The sequence below is a fragment of the Vombatus ursinus genome, unplaced genomic scaffold, assembly GCF_900497805.2.
Source record: "Vombatus ursinus unplaced genomic scaffold, bare-nosed wombat genome assembly UNPS02014830.1, whole genome shotgun sequence".
Taxonomy (NCBI): Eukaryota; Metazoa; Chordata; class Mammalia; order Diprotodontia; family Vombatidae; genus Vombatus; species Vombatus ursinus.
In genome coordinates, this window is record NW_020954608.1 from 15576850 (window position 1) to 15592125 (window position 15276).

The 15276-nt window shown below is 36.8% G+C and overlaps 1 protein-coding gene across 1 annotated transcript in view; it reads right to left on the reverse strand.

The window, feature by feature from the left end:
- The window catches only part of MAGI2 (membrane associated guanylate kinase, WW and PDZ domain containing 2), a 1168341-nt gene that overhangs the window by 350304 nt on the left and 802761 nt on the right, over positions 1-15276 (reverse strand). The window contains exons 7-8 of the mRNA XM_027838694.1: positions 14419-14540; positions 12063-12245 (exon numbers count right to left, since the gene is read on the reverse strand). Of these exons, the coding sequence (XP_027694495.1) occupies positions 12063-12245; positions 14419-14540 (305 nt within the window). The remainder of the gene's footprint in view (positions 1-12062; positions 12246-14418; positions 14541-15276) is intronic.

A 15276-nucleotide genomic window follows, 5' to 3' on the forward strand; every position in this document is an offset into this window, starting at 1 on the left:
CTCTCTCTCTCTCCCTCTCTCTCTCCCTCCCCCCGATGACCTTGGTTGAGGCCTGGTTCTAGGTGGTAAGAGAAGGAGCTCATCAGTGACTAGATCTCAAGCAAAAAGATGTTTAGTTTCTCCTGATGTCTGGGGAGGGTGATAAGGGTAGAGAAAGGAACACAGTTAACCACATACCCCAAGAAGGTCAAAGACAAAGTGAAAGGTCCCATAAATACCAATTATCTACAGTAGCATTTTTTATAGTCTCAAAGAAGTGGAAACAAAGTGTTGTTGTTCAGTTTTTTTCAGTTAAGCCTGGCTCTTTGTGACCCCATTTAGAGTTTTCATGGCAAAGATACTAAAGTGATTTGTCATTTCCTTCTCCAGCTCATTTTACAGATGAGAAACCGAGGCAAACAGGGTTAAGTGATTTGCCCGGGGTCACACAGCTAGTTGTCTAAAGCCAGATTTGAACCTAGAAAGATGAGTCTTCCTGATTCTCCTTATCTCTTCCCTTGTCTCCCAGCACTGCTTGCCATTCTCAATTCCATTCTTATACCTAGAGCCCCCTTCTGGGCTTTGGCTTAGTTAGGAAGCACTCAAGGGTATTAAAGCAAAGGCTACCAAATAAAAAGAGATACTTGACTCCAATTTCTCCTATTGCAGAGGGGTGAAGCTTAGACTGTTGGCTAGAATCTACTACTATTCCTGCCTATCCATTTCCTATTTGAAATACAGATGCTCCTCCGGCTGAGAATTATGGACAGATGGTTAAGCTGCTCATCCAGAACTCATCCCTACCCCTGCCATTTCTATGACCTGCTTGGAATAGCAAAAGCTACAACCTGGTCCACAACCTGCCTACACCTTCTTTATTTTAGGATCAAAGATAAGAAGGTAGGGATTTAGACCAACCCCTTCCTTTTGAAGATGAGGGAACTGATAACTTACCAACAGTTACACAGTCAAAAAGTGTCAGAGGCAGAATTTGAACTCGGGTCCTTCCTGACTTCAAAGCTAGCAGTCTATTCACAATACTATTCTGCCTTTCTGGTAAGCAGTGTCAGTATCCCTTTAAATTTCTTATCTCTAGCATGCATTTTCTACCCTTAGGCAAATGCTCACTTTGACATTAATGCTAGGGTCATGTTGTTCTAGTTGGAGTTCTGATAGAAAGAGTGCTGAATTATAAGCCAGAAGACCTAAGTTCCATAATGAAACGACTCATATTAATTTTAAAAGTTGCAAAAACAGCTGGATCTGCACTAGAAGGAGAATTAAGTTCTCAATCCAGGTATTGGCAGAGATCTGTGTATATATGTAATTATATATATATATATATATATATGTGTATATATTACATATATGTATATGTAATTGTCTCAATTGTCCATTTTATTTGGAAGGATATAACCAGAGGGTTATCTTAAATGCATAGAGATAATACAACTCATAATTTGTGATGAATTAAAATGAAGAAAATGATTTATAAATTTTGTGCACCCTGGAGAAGTAGAGGGAAAAGATATTCATTTTGCAAATTTTTCCTCACATGAGGTTGCAGAAAGGTCCAAAAAGATCATGAAAGTGAGAAATACATGTCTAGTAGAAATTTTCACAAACTCAGTGAAACCAGGAAGAAAATGAAATCAGAGGAAGAGATGTTCCAAATCAAAGCAAGGTTATGTTTCTCTGATTAGTTCATCTGGTTCTGACAACTGACAAAGTCAAATCTATTAAATGGTGCATTCAAGACTGTGAACAGCTGACTATGGAGGGGTGAAGACACTGACTGAGCCAGTCACTTCTAAGGCAGCGGGTCACTGTGAAGGTAGCCTGAGATAGAGGATACCACCAAGTGTGCTCAAAGTCCAATTGGATGACGGCTTTGAATATGAGTCAGCTTCTGAGATAAGATGAAAATAAGACCAATAAAAATATGATAATTATGAGGCTTCCTATCTCACATATTTCTCAACAACAACAAGATATTTATCCATCAGGTACCTGATGTAGGCAAGATACTATGCTTAGCACAGGAAATGAAGACAAAAGAAATAAATGAGCAAAAAAAAAAAGTCCCTGCCTTCATGGAGTTTACATTCTACTTGGAGATACAACAGAGAAGATGTAACTTACTGCTATAGATAAGTTAAAACAAGATAATTTGAGGATGGAGCAAACACCTAAAACTAGGGGGATCCAAAAAAGGCTTCATAGAGTAGGTGGCAGTGGAGTTGAAATTTGAAGGAAACTAAGGATGTTAAACTAAAGATGGCAATGCAAAGGGCGTGAATTCCAAGCTGTCATTAGTTATTCAACAGGATGCTATGAATACTAGACTGCAGTTCAGGGGTTCTTAACCTAGGGTCCACCAGCTTAAAAAAAAAGATAGATACAGATAGATAGCTGTATTTCAGTATAATTGGTTTCCTTTGTAATCGTGTGCATTTTATTTGATGCATTTAAAAATAGTCCTCTGGAAAGGGTCTGGTAAAATAGATTTTACCAGCCTGCCAAGAAGAATCTATGACACAAAGAACCCCTGCTGAAGGGAGTGCTTGTAATAACTAAAAACACTGGTGGGGCTAGGAGACAATACAATTAAAAAAAAACATTGAAAGAACAGAAGAATAATTACTAAGGTGGAAGTGGGCATAACAACCATTCTCAGGATCTCAGGAGTTATCTACTGCAGTCTGAAGCCTGAATATCTTCTATATCCTCTCTAACAAATAATCTTACATTTTTTTTGCTTTTGAAGAAGCCTAGTGCTGCAGAATTCACCTTTTCTCATAGGAGTGCATAGTCTACACTTTCATATTTATCTTCAGTTGTATACTTTTAAATATCTAGGACCTCTTTTGAACATGTCCTTTTAATAGTCTAGGCTCATCAGAGAGGTCCTCTTGTGCTCACATCAGTCCTTCCCATTCCAAATTCCACCCTTCTTGAACTACCTTTCCTTTTAAAGTCCTCCTCAATGGAACCATAACCAATTTTTTCCTTATAATTTTTTAAAAATCAGTTCTACTACATTCAAGGGTATATATCAAATTATGTTCAATATTTCCATGCTTACCTAAAAGTATTCCTGATTAAGATATTTCTTTGCTATTCATCTTGATAACGTACATTGTCCTTTTCTCAGCACTGTATCGTATGTCATTAGAATAATATATTCTAGTCAGAAGAGATTTGTGAAAAAAAATAATGGAAACACAGATCATCATCATGACTAGATAAGAGTCCAAACCTAATTACAAATATCCAAAGGGTAAAATTAGGGACTGCTAGACTATGGCTCTGTTACATTATCATTGTTATTACTGATATGCTTATGTTAGTCTTCCCTATCTCCTTAATAAGTAAAATATTGTGGGGCAATCAAGAAGGAAAAGCTCGAATCAGTAAGGTAGCATGAGAATAAATCTGATTAACTGTCTTTCATCACACCCTGCTTTGCTGTTATGTAAAGTATATGAAGGTGCACTAGGAAACAGACACATGATAAACTATCCATCCAGTCACGTTGCAATTAATGGCCAACTCTGAATTTACCTTAGCATTTACTCTCAGTCTCTTTAAACATTCACTAACTTATTTCATAATGAACTGAACTTTCATGCTATTGTACTTCCTTTCTATTAAAAAAACTTATGAGTCCCCAAGCACTCAACCCAAACCCAGTTCTCAACTACTCAAACTCATTCTTCCTCCATCCATATGTGTTCCTTTAATACACCAAGGGCCGGACATGGTAGCCCACATTAGTAATCCCAGCCACTGAGGAGACTGAAGCTAGTAGATTTCTTGAGCTTGGGACTTCTGAGCTGCAGTGGGCTGTGCCAATTGGGTGGCCTCACTAAGGTCATCATCAATATGATAGCTTCAGGAGGAGGGGTCACCAGCTTTTCTAAAGAGAGTCAAAATGATCCACACTGGTGACAAAAGAGTTCAAAGCAAACGTGCCTTTCGGTGGTAGGATTGGGCCTGTGAGCAGCCCCTATATTCTAGGCTAGATGAGTTGGGAAGTTGTGGTTGTTCAGTCATTTTTCAGTTGTGTCTGACTTTTTGTGACCACATTTGAGATTTTCTTGGCAAAAATATTGGAGTGGTTTGCTATTTCCTTCTCCAGTTCATTTTATAGATGAGGAAACTGAGGCAAACAGGGTTAAATTACTTGGCCAGGGTCATATAACTAGTAAATGTCTGAGGACAGATTTGAACTCAGGAAGATGAGTCTTCCTGACTCCAGGCCTAGGGCTGTGCCACCCAGCTATCCTTGAAATGGGAACATCCGGTATTATAACAGAAACAAAAAGAAATGGAAACACAAAAACTCCAGTTGGGCCATTTTCCAACTATTCCACAATCAAAACCAATCAGTGGCTACTTTCTGACATCTTTAAATAGGTCCAGGAAATCAGGGTCCACTGTCATTTCCCACAACCTCAGGTACATAACTCTTCCTCCTTCTCTGACATTTCTGGTACATGATATATGATATGACATATACATGACATATATGATACAATAACCTGGTACTGGAAGTGGAAGACGATAACCAATGATGATAGTGATGATGATGATGATGATGATGATGATGATGATGACGATGATGATAATTGCCAGCACTTTTATAGCACTTTAAGGTTTACAAAGTACTTTCATGCATAAATTCATTTGATCCTTAGAACAACTCTTTGAACTAGGAGCTATTATTATTTCTATTTTACAATGAAGAAACTGAGTCTGAGAAAGGTTAAATGAACTTGCTCAACTAAGTTGAGTGTCTGAGGCTGGATTTGAACTTAAGTCTACCTGACTCCTGGAAAGCTAGAGGGCTCAGTGGAAAGAACACTGGGTCTGGAGTCAGGAAGACTCATCTTCCTCAGTTCAAATCTGGCTTCAGACAGTTAGTAGCTGTGTGACCCAGGGCAAGTCACTGTTTGCTTTAGTTTCCTCATCTATAAATTGAGCTAAGGAAGGAAATAGAAAACTGCTCCAGTATCTTTGTCAAGAAAACCCCAAACGAAGTTACAAAGAGTCATATATGACTTTAAAGACTGAACAACTTCCTGATTGCAAGTCACTTAATCCACTGAACCAAATGACTGACTAGTTAGTACTAATTTCTAGAAACTTTACATAAGATGTACTGGTTTTGGCACATGGTAAATGCTTAATATTGAGTGACTGACTAGTTAAATAACAGTTATAATTTGTTTGTTGTATGGCTTCAGAACATATGTTCCATATCCATCACTGGAACAGATAGGTCAATGAAGATTCATCTCCACTACTGGAAACTCAATCTAAACTATGTGCCCTGGTGATGCTAGACCAAAAATACCCATGCTCATCCCATAATGAAGTGAATACAGGGCACTGAGATGTGAAGTAGGGGAAGGAAATAAGCATTTATAAAGCATCTACTGTGTGTCAGGTACTATCCTAGGCACTTTACAAATATTATCTCATTTGATCATCACAACTACCTTAGGAGGTAGGTGCTTATTATCCCCATTTTACAGAGGAGGAAACTGAGGTGAACAAAGGATTAAGTGACTTACCCAAGGTTACACAGCTAGTATATCTGAGACAGGATTTTAACTCAGGTTTTCCTGACTCCAAGATTAGCATTCATACCCACTGTGACTCCAGCTGCCTAATTAGATGAGAAATTAAGATTCTCACTGTCATGGTGAAGAGGCAATGATTGGGACAATAATGGTAGCTACTATTTATAAAGCATTTTAAAGTTGACAAAGTTCTTTCTTTACATGTCTATGAAATAGGGAGTATAAGTATAATTATCCCCATTATACTGATGGGTAAACCAAGACTTAGAGAATTTAAATGACTTAGCAAGTGGCAGAGAAGGGATTTGAACCTAGGTCTTTTAACTTTAAATTTGGTGCGGCTTTCCCCACTTCAGGGAAGATGACTGAACTGCTTAAGATTCGAAACACTAATTTGCAAAAGAACCTGAGCCTTTTGCCTATTATCTCAAAGTTCTACAAATAAAAATGGGATGTGAGGGAAATAAGGAAGCAAGCAAAAGTTTGAAAAACAAAACAAAACACGGTATCCCTGACTTCAAACTGCAGTCATGGGGGAAGACTTTGTGAAGAGAGAAAATTGACTTTCCCTTTTATGAAATGAAAACCCACAAATTTTGACTTAAATTAGCTGCAGGGGGAAAACATGAAGTATTGTAGCTGGAGAATGTCTCGATAAATTATTGGGCCTTTCAGTTGCTATGGTTTTAAACCACATTTCTTCATAATAATTTTTAATGAGCTCACACAAGCATTACCTACATCTTTTGAGAATAATTCTCAGAACATATGGAATTCTTAATCCAAATTCTGGGAAATCTGGAGACTTCTGGGGACCATATTAATTCAATTCAATGAACAGTTATTAAACTTCTACTAAGAGCAAGGTATTTTACGAGAATAGATAGGTAGATAGATAGATAGATATAGATATAGATAGACAGATATGAGAGGCCTTGTTTGCAAGAAGAATACAGTTTTCTGGGGAGGGAAGGAAAACATACAAATAAGTGATTATGATACAAAGGAGAATGAGATAAGTATAAAGGAGAAGTCCTAGCCAAGTGGTATGGGAAATATGAAAAGGGAGAGACTACTTTCATTTGGACACCATCAGGTGAGGTTTCCTAGAGTAGGGAGCATTACAATTGGTCTTTGAAGAAAAGGAGGGAGGGATTGTGACAGACAGAGATGGGGAGAAAGGGATTCATTTCAGTCATGGGAGATACTATGAAACCAGTCAGAGAGGTAGGAAAGGACAAGATAAGAACAGTAATTGTACTATAAATGTACAGTTTGATTGGAACATAGACTATCTGGAAGGATATGAATGAGGTTGGATAGATTTCAGTTACATTTTGGAGGGCCTAAAATGCTAAAGTTAGGAATTTGTGACTTATATCCTGGACAATAGGAAGCTATTGAAAGTTTCTGAGTAAAGGAGTGACATGACCATAAGAACACATTTGAGAAATTACTTAAGAACCAGTATAATGGATGGATTGAAATACAAAGATATTGGAGGCTGGAAGACCCATTAGGAAACTACTACACTATTCTTAGAAAAAAAAAAGAAGAAAGCCCTGACCTGAACTAAAATATTTGTAGGGGGATGAAGAGGAAGCCTCAATGAAGAGATATTTCAGGAGAAGAACTGCCAAAATGTGGGAAAAGATTGGATGTGTGCAGTGGAGCAGGAAGAGCTGAAGATGACTCAAGGTCATCAGTATGGAGGATTTGGAGGTTGATAGTAACAAACATATAGAAGGGAGAAAATTTTGGAATCCCTGTGAGTTATTGTAATTGACTCAACAAGATGTGAAAACGTAGAGCAGAGGCCTGATGTATCTTATTTCTCAGTACTCCTGAGAAATCTGATCTGAATGTATTATAAAACCAGGGTTTAGGGTTGATAAAAATCAAATCTCCGATTCTAATCCCCGAATCTCAACATCAGACCTCACATACAATGTTTAACAGTCAAAAGTAGGTGGAACATCAACAAATGTGTTTACATACCTATTAGCATTCAATTCAAAGTTACCTGACAATACACAGTAGATACCTAATGCTGACTTTTTTTTCCTTGAAACAAAATGTAATTATTAAAGTTTACTACAATTAACATTACTCCCAAACAAACAATGGCAAACAAGGATCTGACAACACATTTACAAAGTGATGGCACACGCTGTTATTTGAAGATAGAATTATAGATGCAGAGCTGGAAGGGACCTTAAAAGTCATCTAGGCCAAATTCTTCATTTTGCAGATGAGGAACTGGGACCCAAAGAGGGTAAGTGACTTGCTCTTGGTCACATGCATAAGTGACAGAGATGGGATTCAAACCGAGGGTTTCTGAATTCTCTGACTCCAAATTTACTGTTTCCTCCACTGTACCAGAAAGCTGCTGCTTTGTTAATTACTGAAAGCTAATAAAAAAGCAAAGATCATTGATTCCATAATCACCCAGTACACTGTGAAAACACTATTAAGGTGAAGTAATAATTGAAAGAACCCAAATGCCTATGCAATTAAAAAAAATCATACAAGATCCAGGTGTATTTCTTTAATTTCTGAATATGTAATCAGAATCTAAAAACAACTTCAAGTAAGTTGTTTGGACTCTTGGGGGAAAATACAATTTCTTTGTACAAGATACCACTCTATTGTGAGGAGCAATAGCACTGTGGGTAGTTAATGAAGGGAAAAGAGGGGCATATAAAAAAACTGCCCCCTTAAAGACAGTATGGTATACGTGGTATAGCAGAAAAAAATGAGACTGGGACCTGAGTTTCATTCCCAGGCTCCGTCGTTAATCAGTTGAGTGGCCTTAATTAAGTCCTTTGACTTCTTTGGTGCTCAGGTGCTTGGTTGGTCAAAAGAGTTGGGTGGAGGTAAGGATCTCTAAGGTCCTCTCCAACTTCAACCTTTTGTTGGTTCTAAACATAAATCTTGTTTGCTACAATAAATAAGTAGGATCCATGGTGGATCCATGGGGATTAACACATCTTGGGTGAGATTTTCTTTCAGTGCATACTCAACAAGAAGAGATGTTTTAGGAAATAGAACATTTCAATTCACCTCCAAAAGCATTTTAACCTTAATTCATGATATTTCCATTGGCTTTAGAGCTTGAAGAGAACTTAGAGATCTCTAATATCAATGACTCTATTTTTTTTGGAAAGGATACTGAGGCCCAGAACAATTAAATGAATTTTGATTCAGTAACAATCAACTCAACCCATGATATTAAGTGTTCACTATGTGTAAGGCCCTGAGATGAGCAAAATTGTGCTTTGACTTCAAAAAAACTTAAATCCTACTTTCCCCAAACCATACAGTAATTAGCAAAGTCAGGATTTGAACTTAGGTTCTCTGAATTCTAAAGCTTTTTCTACTATTCCACAGGACCATACAAATAATAAAAACAATGTAATAATTTTAATAAAATATTACATGTTAATATGATAATTTTATATTTTATTATTAGAAATATAGGAAAATATTGTAACTTTCAATATGTCATATATTAGCATTATTATAATGAAATAACATTTCACTAATGGAATTTCTAGAAATCAGTGGCAGAATAGAGAATTAAATCTGGGATTTTTCACACTTATTTTGTATATTATTACTTACATTGTGAGCTGGTTTTGTTATCACTATGTAGCTTTGGAAACTCTACAAGGTCTGAAGGACTTGGATTCCTTGTAGAATGGAGCTGTCATAGGTATTGGTGAAGGTTCTTAATCAAAATGAAGCCTTTCCTGACTAGTTAAGGTTCTTCTTCAAAATGAAACATTTCCTGACCATAGCCTCCTTGCTCCCATCTCCAAATGTTCTCTCTCCCTAACTACCTGGTATATAGAATATATTCAGTAAGTAATAAAGGTTGGATTAGAAACCAGGTACGTATTTTGTATTTATTCGGCATATGCTTACAGATGCACCTGCTGTCTTCCCCAATAGAATGTAAGCTCTTTGAGAGCAGGAATTGTTTATTCCTTGTGTTTTTATCTTCAACATCTAGAATAGTGTCTGACACATAGTAGGTACTGAATAAGGTATGAATGCTTGATTGACTGATAAAAGTGTTGAAATACCTGAAATAAAAAGTAAGTGGAAAGGAAGTCTGAATGAGGAAGAAATTTTCTGTGAAAATAGTAAACTTTAGTTTGGAAAGGTTTCTATTACAGAGATACCTCTCTAAATTAGAGATTCTTAACCTGATCAGTAGCCCTGAAGGGTTTATGGATAATTTAAGGTCTCTGGGGACTTGGGTGAGGAAAATTGCATCCTTATTTTCACTAGAAATTTGAATAGGATTCTCACTGAATCCTAACTGAAATATAACATTCCCTTTGATTATTTAAAAACATTATTCAGAAAAAGGGTCCATAGGTTTCCCCAGATAGCCAAAGGGTCCATACCAACAAAATAAAAAGATTCAGAACCCCTTCTTTGTGTCACAAAATGAGGGCTCTGAAAGGAGGATGACCTGGTTAGAGCAGAGAGAAAAAAGCTAGGATCTATTCTGAATTTGTCAAGTATTTCATTTTTTTGCAAGGGAAACCTTTACATAATTCCCTCTTGCTCTGTCTTTTACCCTTTTCTCCAAGACTTCCTTTTTGATCCTAACCCTTTTTCTTAACCCCCCAGCAATGATTAGTAGGATAGATTATTTGATGTTTCCTTTGTGGTTTTCACTAGCATGAAGATAGGGTTCTGAATAAATATCATTGCATGAGTGATTGAAAAAGCATTTATTAAATGCTTACTATGCTTAAAGCACTGTGTAACACAAGAAGTGCTTTAAGTGCTAAGGATACATAAAGAAAAATAAGTCAGTACATTCTTTAAAAGAGCTCACGTTCTAATAGAGTGAAACATGATTTTGATGTGGGGTCAACTGAGGGGAACATCTTAATTTAGTCATGCAGAAGTCAGTTTAAAGAATACTGAAAAAGTACAATTTGGAAAATTAGTTGAGTTATTAAAAGGTAGTTTACATCATTTGTCAGAAAGGTTCAATAGAAGAATAAATCTCATGTCCACACATATATTTGTATATAACATAATATTTTTGAGCCAGAGACAGAGTCAGGTCACTTGGAACAAAAACATTTATGAAAGAACCAGGAAAAAGTGCATTTGATAAGTGGTTACAAAACAATTTTCTAAATACATGTTTTGTTGCTGTAATTTTAAGTGCTAACACTTGTGGAAAATTTTTGAGTTTGTGGTCGTCTACTCACAAAATTTGTCACAAAAATTTATCTACCAGTCAGCTAACTAATCCATATACAATTAGTCAAATGGAATATGGGGCACCAGAGAGAAAAATAGCTAAAAACACAAAAATCACGATTTGATTGATTTTTTAAAATGTTAGTCTAAATGTTAGTTTAAATAGTGTCTTTGATGTAACAAATCCAACTGTAGAGTTCCTAAGACACTCACTCAAATCTTCCCTCAAGTATTCTGTCTCTTAAGAGCAAATACCAGTTCAAACACTCACATTCATTAACGTGTAAGAAGTCAGGAATAATAAAACTCTGGAAAAGTCCTTAAATAAATATTTAAGTAATCAAAGGGAACTGAATGACTCTATGACTTGACTGGGCCCCTGCACTGCAGGGCATCAGTTCTGTTTTCACTGACTTTCAAGAGAATTCACATGAGAAATCACAACAAAATGACTAAAGTCAAAAGACAGAAGAGTTGTAGTAAAAAAAAATCTTTTAAAATGACAGTAGTTTCAGTATATTTGTGTACATTTCTTTGTAACATATATTTTTCAGACTTCTTCATCATGACCCTTGTCTGGAAATATGCACTACAAAATTATATATTTTCTATTTCTCTGAATAAGCTTAGTTTTGCTTGCCTACATGTAACGAAGACAATAGATAAATGCCCACCTAATTGCGTAGACAAACATTGTAACGACTCTAAAAATTTGCACAGCAAACAATTGTATAGGCACACATAAAAATGGAATCATCTCCAGTAGCCTAATATTAAGAGGGAAATTTCAAAAATTATCTGCTTAATGATCACAGCTAATTAAATAGGTTTCCTTGCCAAGTTAGTGAAATAATGTAACTTTGGAATCAACAAGAAAAGGAATACTGATAAAATCAGACACTTAACGCAAGTGACAATGAAACAAAATTTGAAGCTTGATCATGAGAGAACTCCAAAGATGAATGGGGGAAATGTCAGCCTCAGGTGCTATTTATCTTGTTCATCAAATATAGCAAACAAAAGAGAAATAAGATAAAAATAAATTTAGAATCATTTTGAAATTACATGATTGTTTTATAGGGGGAAGTAAGATAAAAATGAATATCTGGCTAATTTTTTAACTGAATTTGTATTCTTCTTAAGACAACATCTGAACTCCAAACCAAAGGCAAGGAAGGAGGAATGAAGCTCTTTGTGTGTTAGAAGACCCTTTTTAGAAATGGGATGTTACAGGCTATTCAACCAAAGAAGTAAACAAATTACCTGTTTCCATTTTCCCATCCTGAGCAGCAGGTCCATCAGGAATCACACTTTTCACCTGAAGAAACTCATCAGGTTCATCTCCCCCAATGATGGTAAATCCAAAGCCCATGTTGCTCTTTTTCAGGATTGTGCTTAGGAAAGTGCCCTTCAGTTGTGATGCATCCCGGGTGAAAAGCGGCTTTTCTATATTGGTCAAAACAAGTAAAAGAAAAAAAAAACCATACACTTAAGCCAAGTCAGAGTGCAAGAGAAAACTAGCCACTAGTAGCAACAGAGGTGGTGGATGTGGTGACATTTTTATATTAAGTGAAATAAAGGGGTGGTGGTGGTGGTGGTGTGAGCATTCCAATAGAAACACAGATATTAGTACTCTAGTCTACACTAAAGCAGATCAGCCATGACAAACTCTTGGACACATTCATCTTGGTTTTTGCCCTGAAATGGGTGGAAGCTGATGGAGAGGGGTTTTTTTAACCTTTACGGGCCACTGTTGCCATTTAGTAAATCACCTCTCCCAAGCTTAAATGCAGTGTCTACCTGGCACCAAAGAATCTAGAATTTCTACAATAAATTACAAGGTATATACATGTCTGTGGTCATTACTATATGCAAGAAGGGTCAATGAGTAACTAACTTTTTTTCTCTTAATGCTAAATACTTAAAAGTGTAGAGATCATAGGAGTATAGATTTCAAACTAGAAGGGACCTTATTGACCATTTAGTCCATCCCCTCATTTTATAAATGAGGAAACTGAGGCTCACAGAGGTTAAGTGACCTGGCCAAGGTCATGCCTAGTAAGTTGCAGAGGTAGGATTTGAATCAAGATCTTCTGATTCCAAAACTAGCACCCTTTCCACTGTAACAAGAGGAAGTAGCAGAATTTTATCAACTAATTGGCATTGCAGGGCCAAGCAACTGAATATGGTGACTCTCTGAATTATCTTCTTATCTTGAGATGATGGGCCCATAATCAGAAAAATATCTACTGGCCCACAAATATTCAAGGTACTTCAAAGGGTGAGGAGCTTATTCACAAAAAAATTGACTTTCTGGTTCTAGAACTCATTACTGTTAAAGATAGAAAATGTGTATTATAAGGTTTAGATAATTCAAATGATATACATAAAGTAACATATCATTTTTTTTTTTTACCATTGAAAGTTCTTTGGCCCAGTTGCATAGCTTTGTTCATCAATATATTGCACAATTTATCTTTTGGACTACATTCTGTGATAAAACACAAGCATAAATGTATGCGTGCATGTACAGAGTGAAACCCCTTTACAACATGATCTAGAGAGACCAAATTAATAGTGTCTTTATAAGTTAACCGGCTTGTGTTAGACCTTTATCAGCTATAATGGTTACATTAAGTGAAGGGGATGGATATTATTTGACCTATGGTATATCTGAACTATAAACAAGTCATGTTATAATAGGGTTCTTCTGGGTTTGTCTATCTAGCTACCTCCATTTTATATTTCTATTTATAAGAAGCTTCAGACTTCAAAAAAATTTTTTTTGTTAAAGCAAGTGAAGGAAACATAATCTTTTCACCTACACAAATTAACTTTTGTCTTTGACAGTGACATTTGCAACTGGTGAGATGACAGTCTGGTGACCTTTACATCCATTTTCAACGTGCTGCCATGGGGCAGTGTGAAAATTACTAACAGGCAAGAATGGGCCTCCCCAGGCTTCCAGAGCCTCTCTCCAGTGTTTTAATTTGTGAGAAAAAGTACAAAAAAAAATAGGTGAAAAGGTCGTGATGCAACTTATCCCACTACTTGGTACAAAAGTATAGCTAGGCCCAAGAAGCGGCACTGGGACATACCATACAGACTGTACTTTCCAGCATTGTCGCGCCGATAGTAAGACAAGTCATTCACGCTGCGAGACCGCTCAAGTGCAGGGCGTGGGTGAACATATTTAGGCCTAGGTAATGTCGATGAGGAGCTGTCTACTGTTACAAAGGAGAACAAGCCTCATTCTTGGGCTACGTCTTTTGTGAACAAAAAAAAAAACCCAAAACCAAAACAAAACAAAACAAAAAAAACTTATGCGTCTCTATGAATCCCGACAATTTAGAGTACTGTTCGGTCAAAGCCCATTAATCTTCACCCTAGCAACATGCTGTCAACTCCTATAAAATAATGCTTGGAGCCCTAATTTAATCTGTGGTTGCTAGATGCATTAGTTTAGAATCATAGTAAACACCAACTAAAGCTAATAGAGAAAAAAAAAGCCAATCAATCATTATAAATAGTCTAAGCTCAAGGCATTTTCCGAACAGTAGGCAGTTTGATAGACGATCCCCCCCTCCCTGAGCTGTGATATGCTGACATAGTACTGTACCTCGGAAACCTGGGGCCTGCAAAGGCTTTGTTCCAAGTTCTGTGTTGGGCATGTTATGTTGTTGTAGTTTTCGTTTGGCTTCCAGGACGGGGTTTTCAAATTGTGTTCTTCTATTTATGTGGCTAGAAAATAAAATTTCAAATTAGGAGAAAAAAGTGAAGCCACGTCAGGCGAAGGCATTTCAAAGAAGTGGTGGGATAAATATCTAAATGTATCTATTGCACATATGTATCTGCATGTTGTGAGGGCAATTCATGACCCCTATGGGAACATTACATGTTATGCACAGCAACAGAATCAGCATCTTTGTATGTGGTTGGCCTCTGCATGTTTCTATTACAACAGGGAAGTTTTCAGTGAACTGCATAAACATTGCTATCTCTAAATTATGCATGATTCAAATCAAATGAGGGACTGGGGTATACGCTTGCTTTCTGATCTACTGTGTTACTTTGTGGGACTTAGAACTAGACCTGTGATTTGATTGATATAGGAAACTCCCAGCTAAGGAAACTCCCTGTACCAATGCAGATAACCACCTTCTTTACCACTGAAAGTCTTAAAAAGCTGCTGAGATCACTGAGATAATAAGTGATTTGGCTAGGGTTACTCAGTGTTATGTGCCACAGACAGGATGTGAGCCCAGGTCTTCCTTCCTGACTTGGAGGTAATTCTCTACCCACTGTTATCTTATAACTTGTCTTAAATGCATCCCAAAGATAAAGGACAGCCAGCAAACAGAATTCTCATTGGCTGACTTTGAAGAAAAGGGGGATCATCCGTGATTTGCAGATGCTCTTGATATACAGGGTTCCATTAAGTACTTGTGGTGACAAGGGTCTAAATATGGGGCAAGAG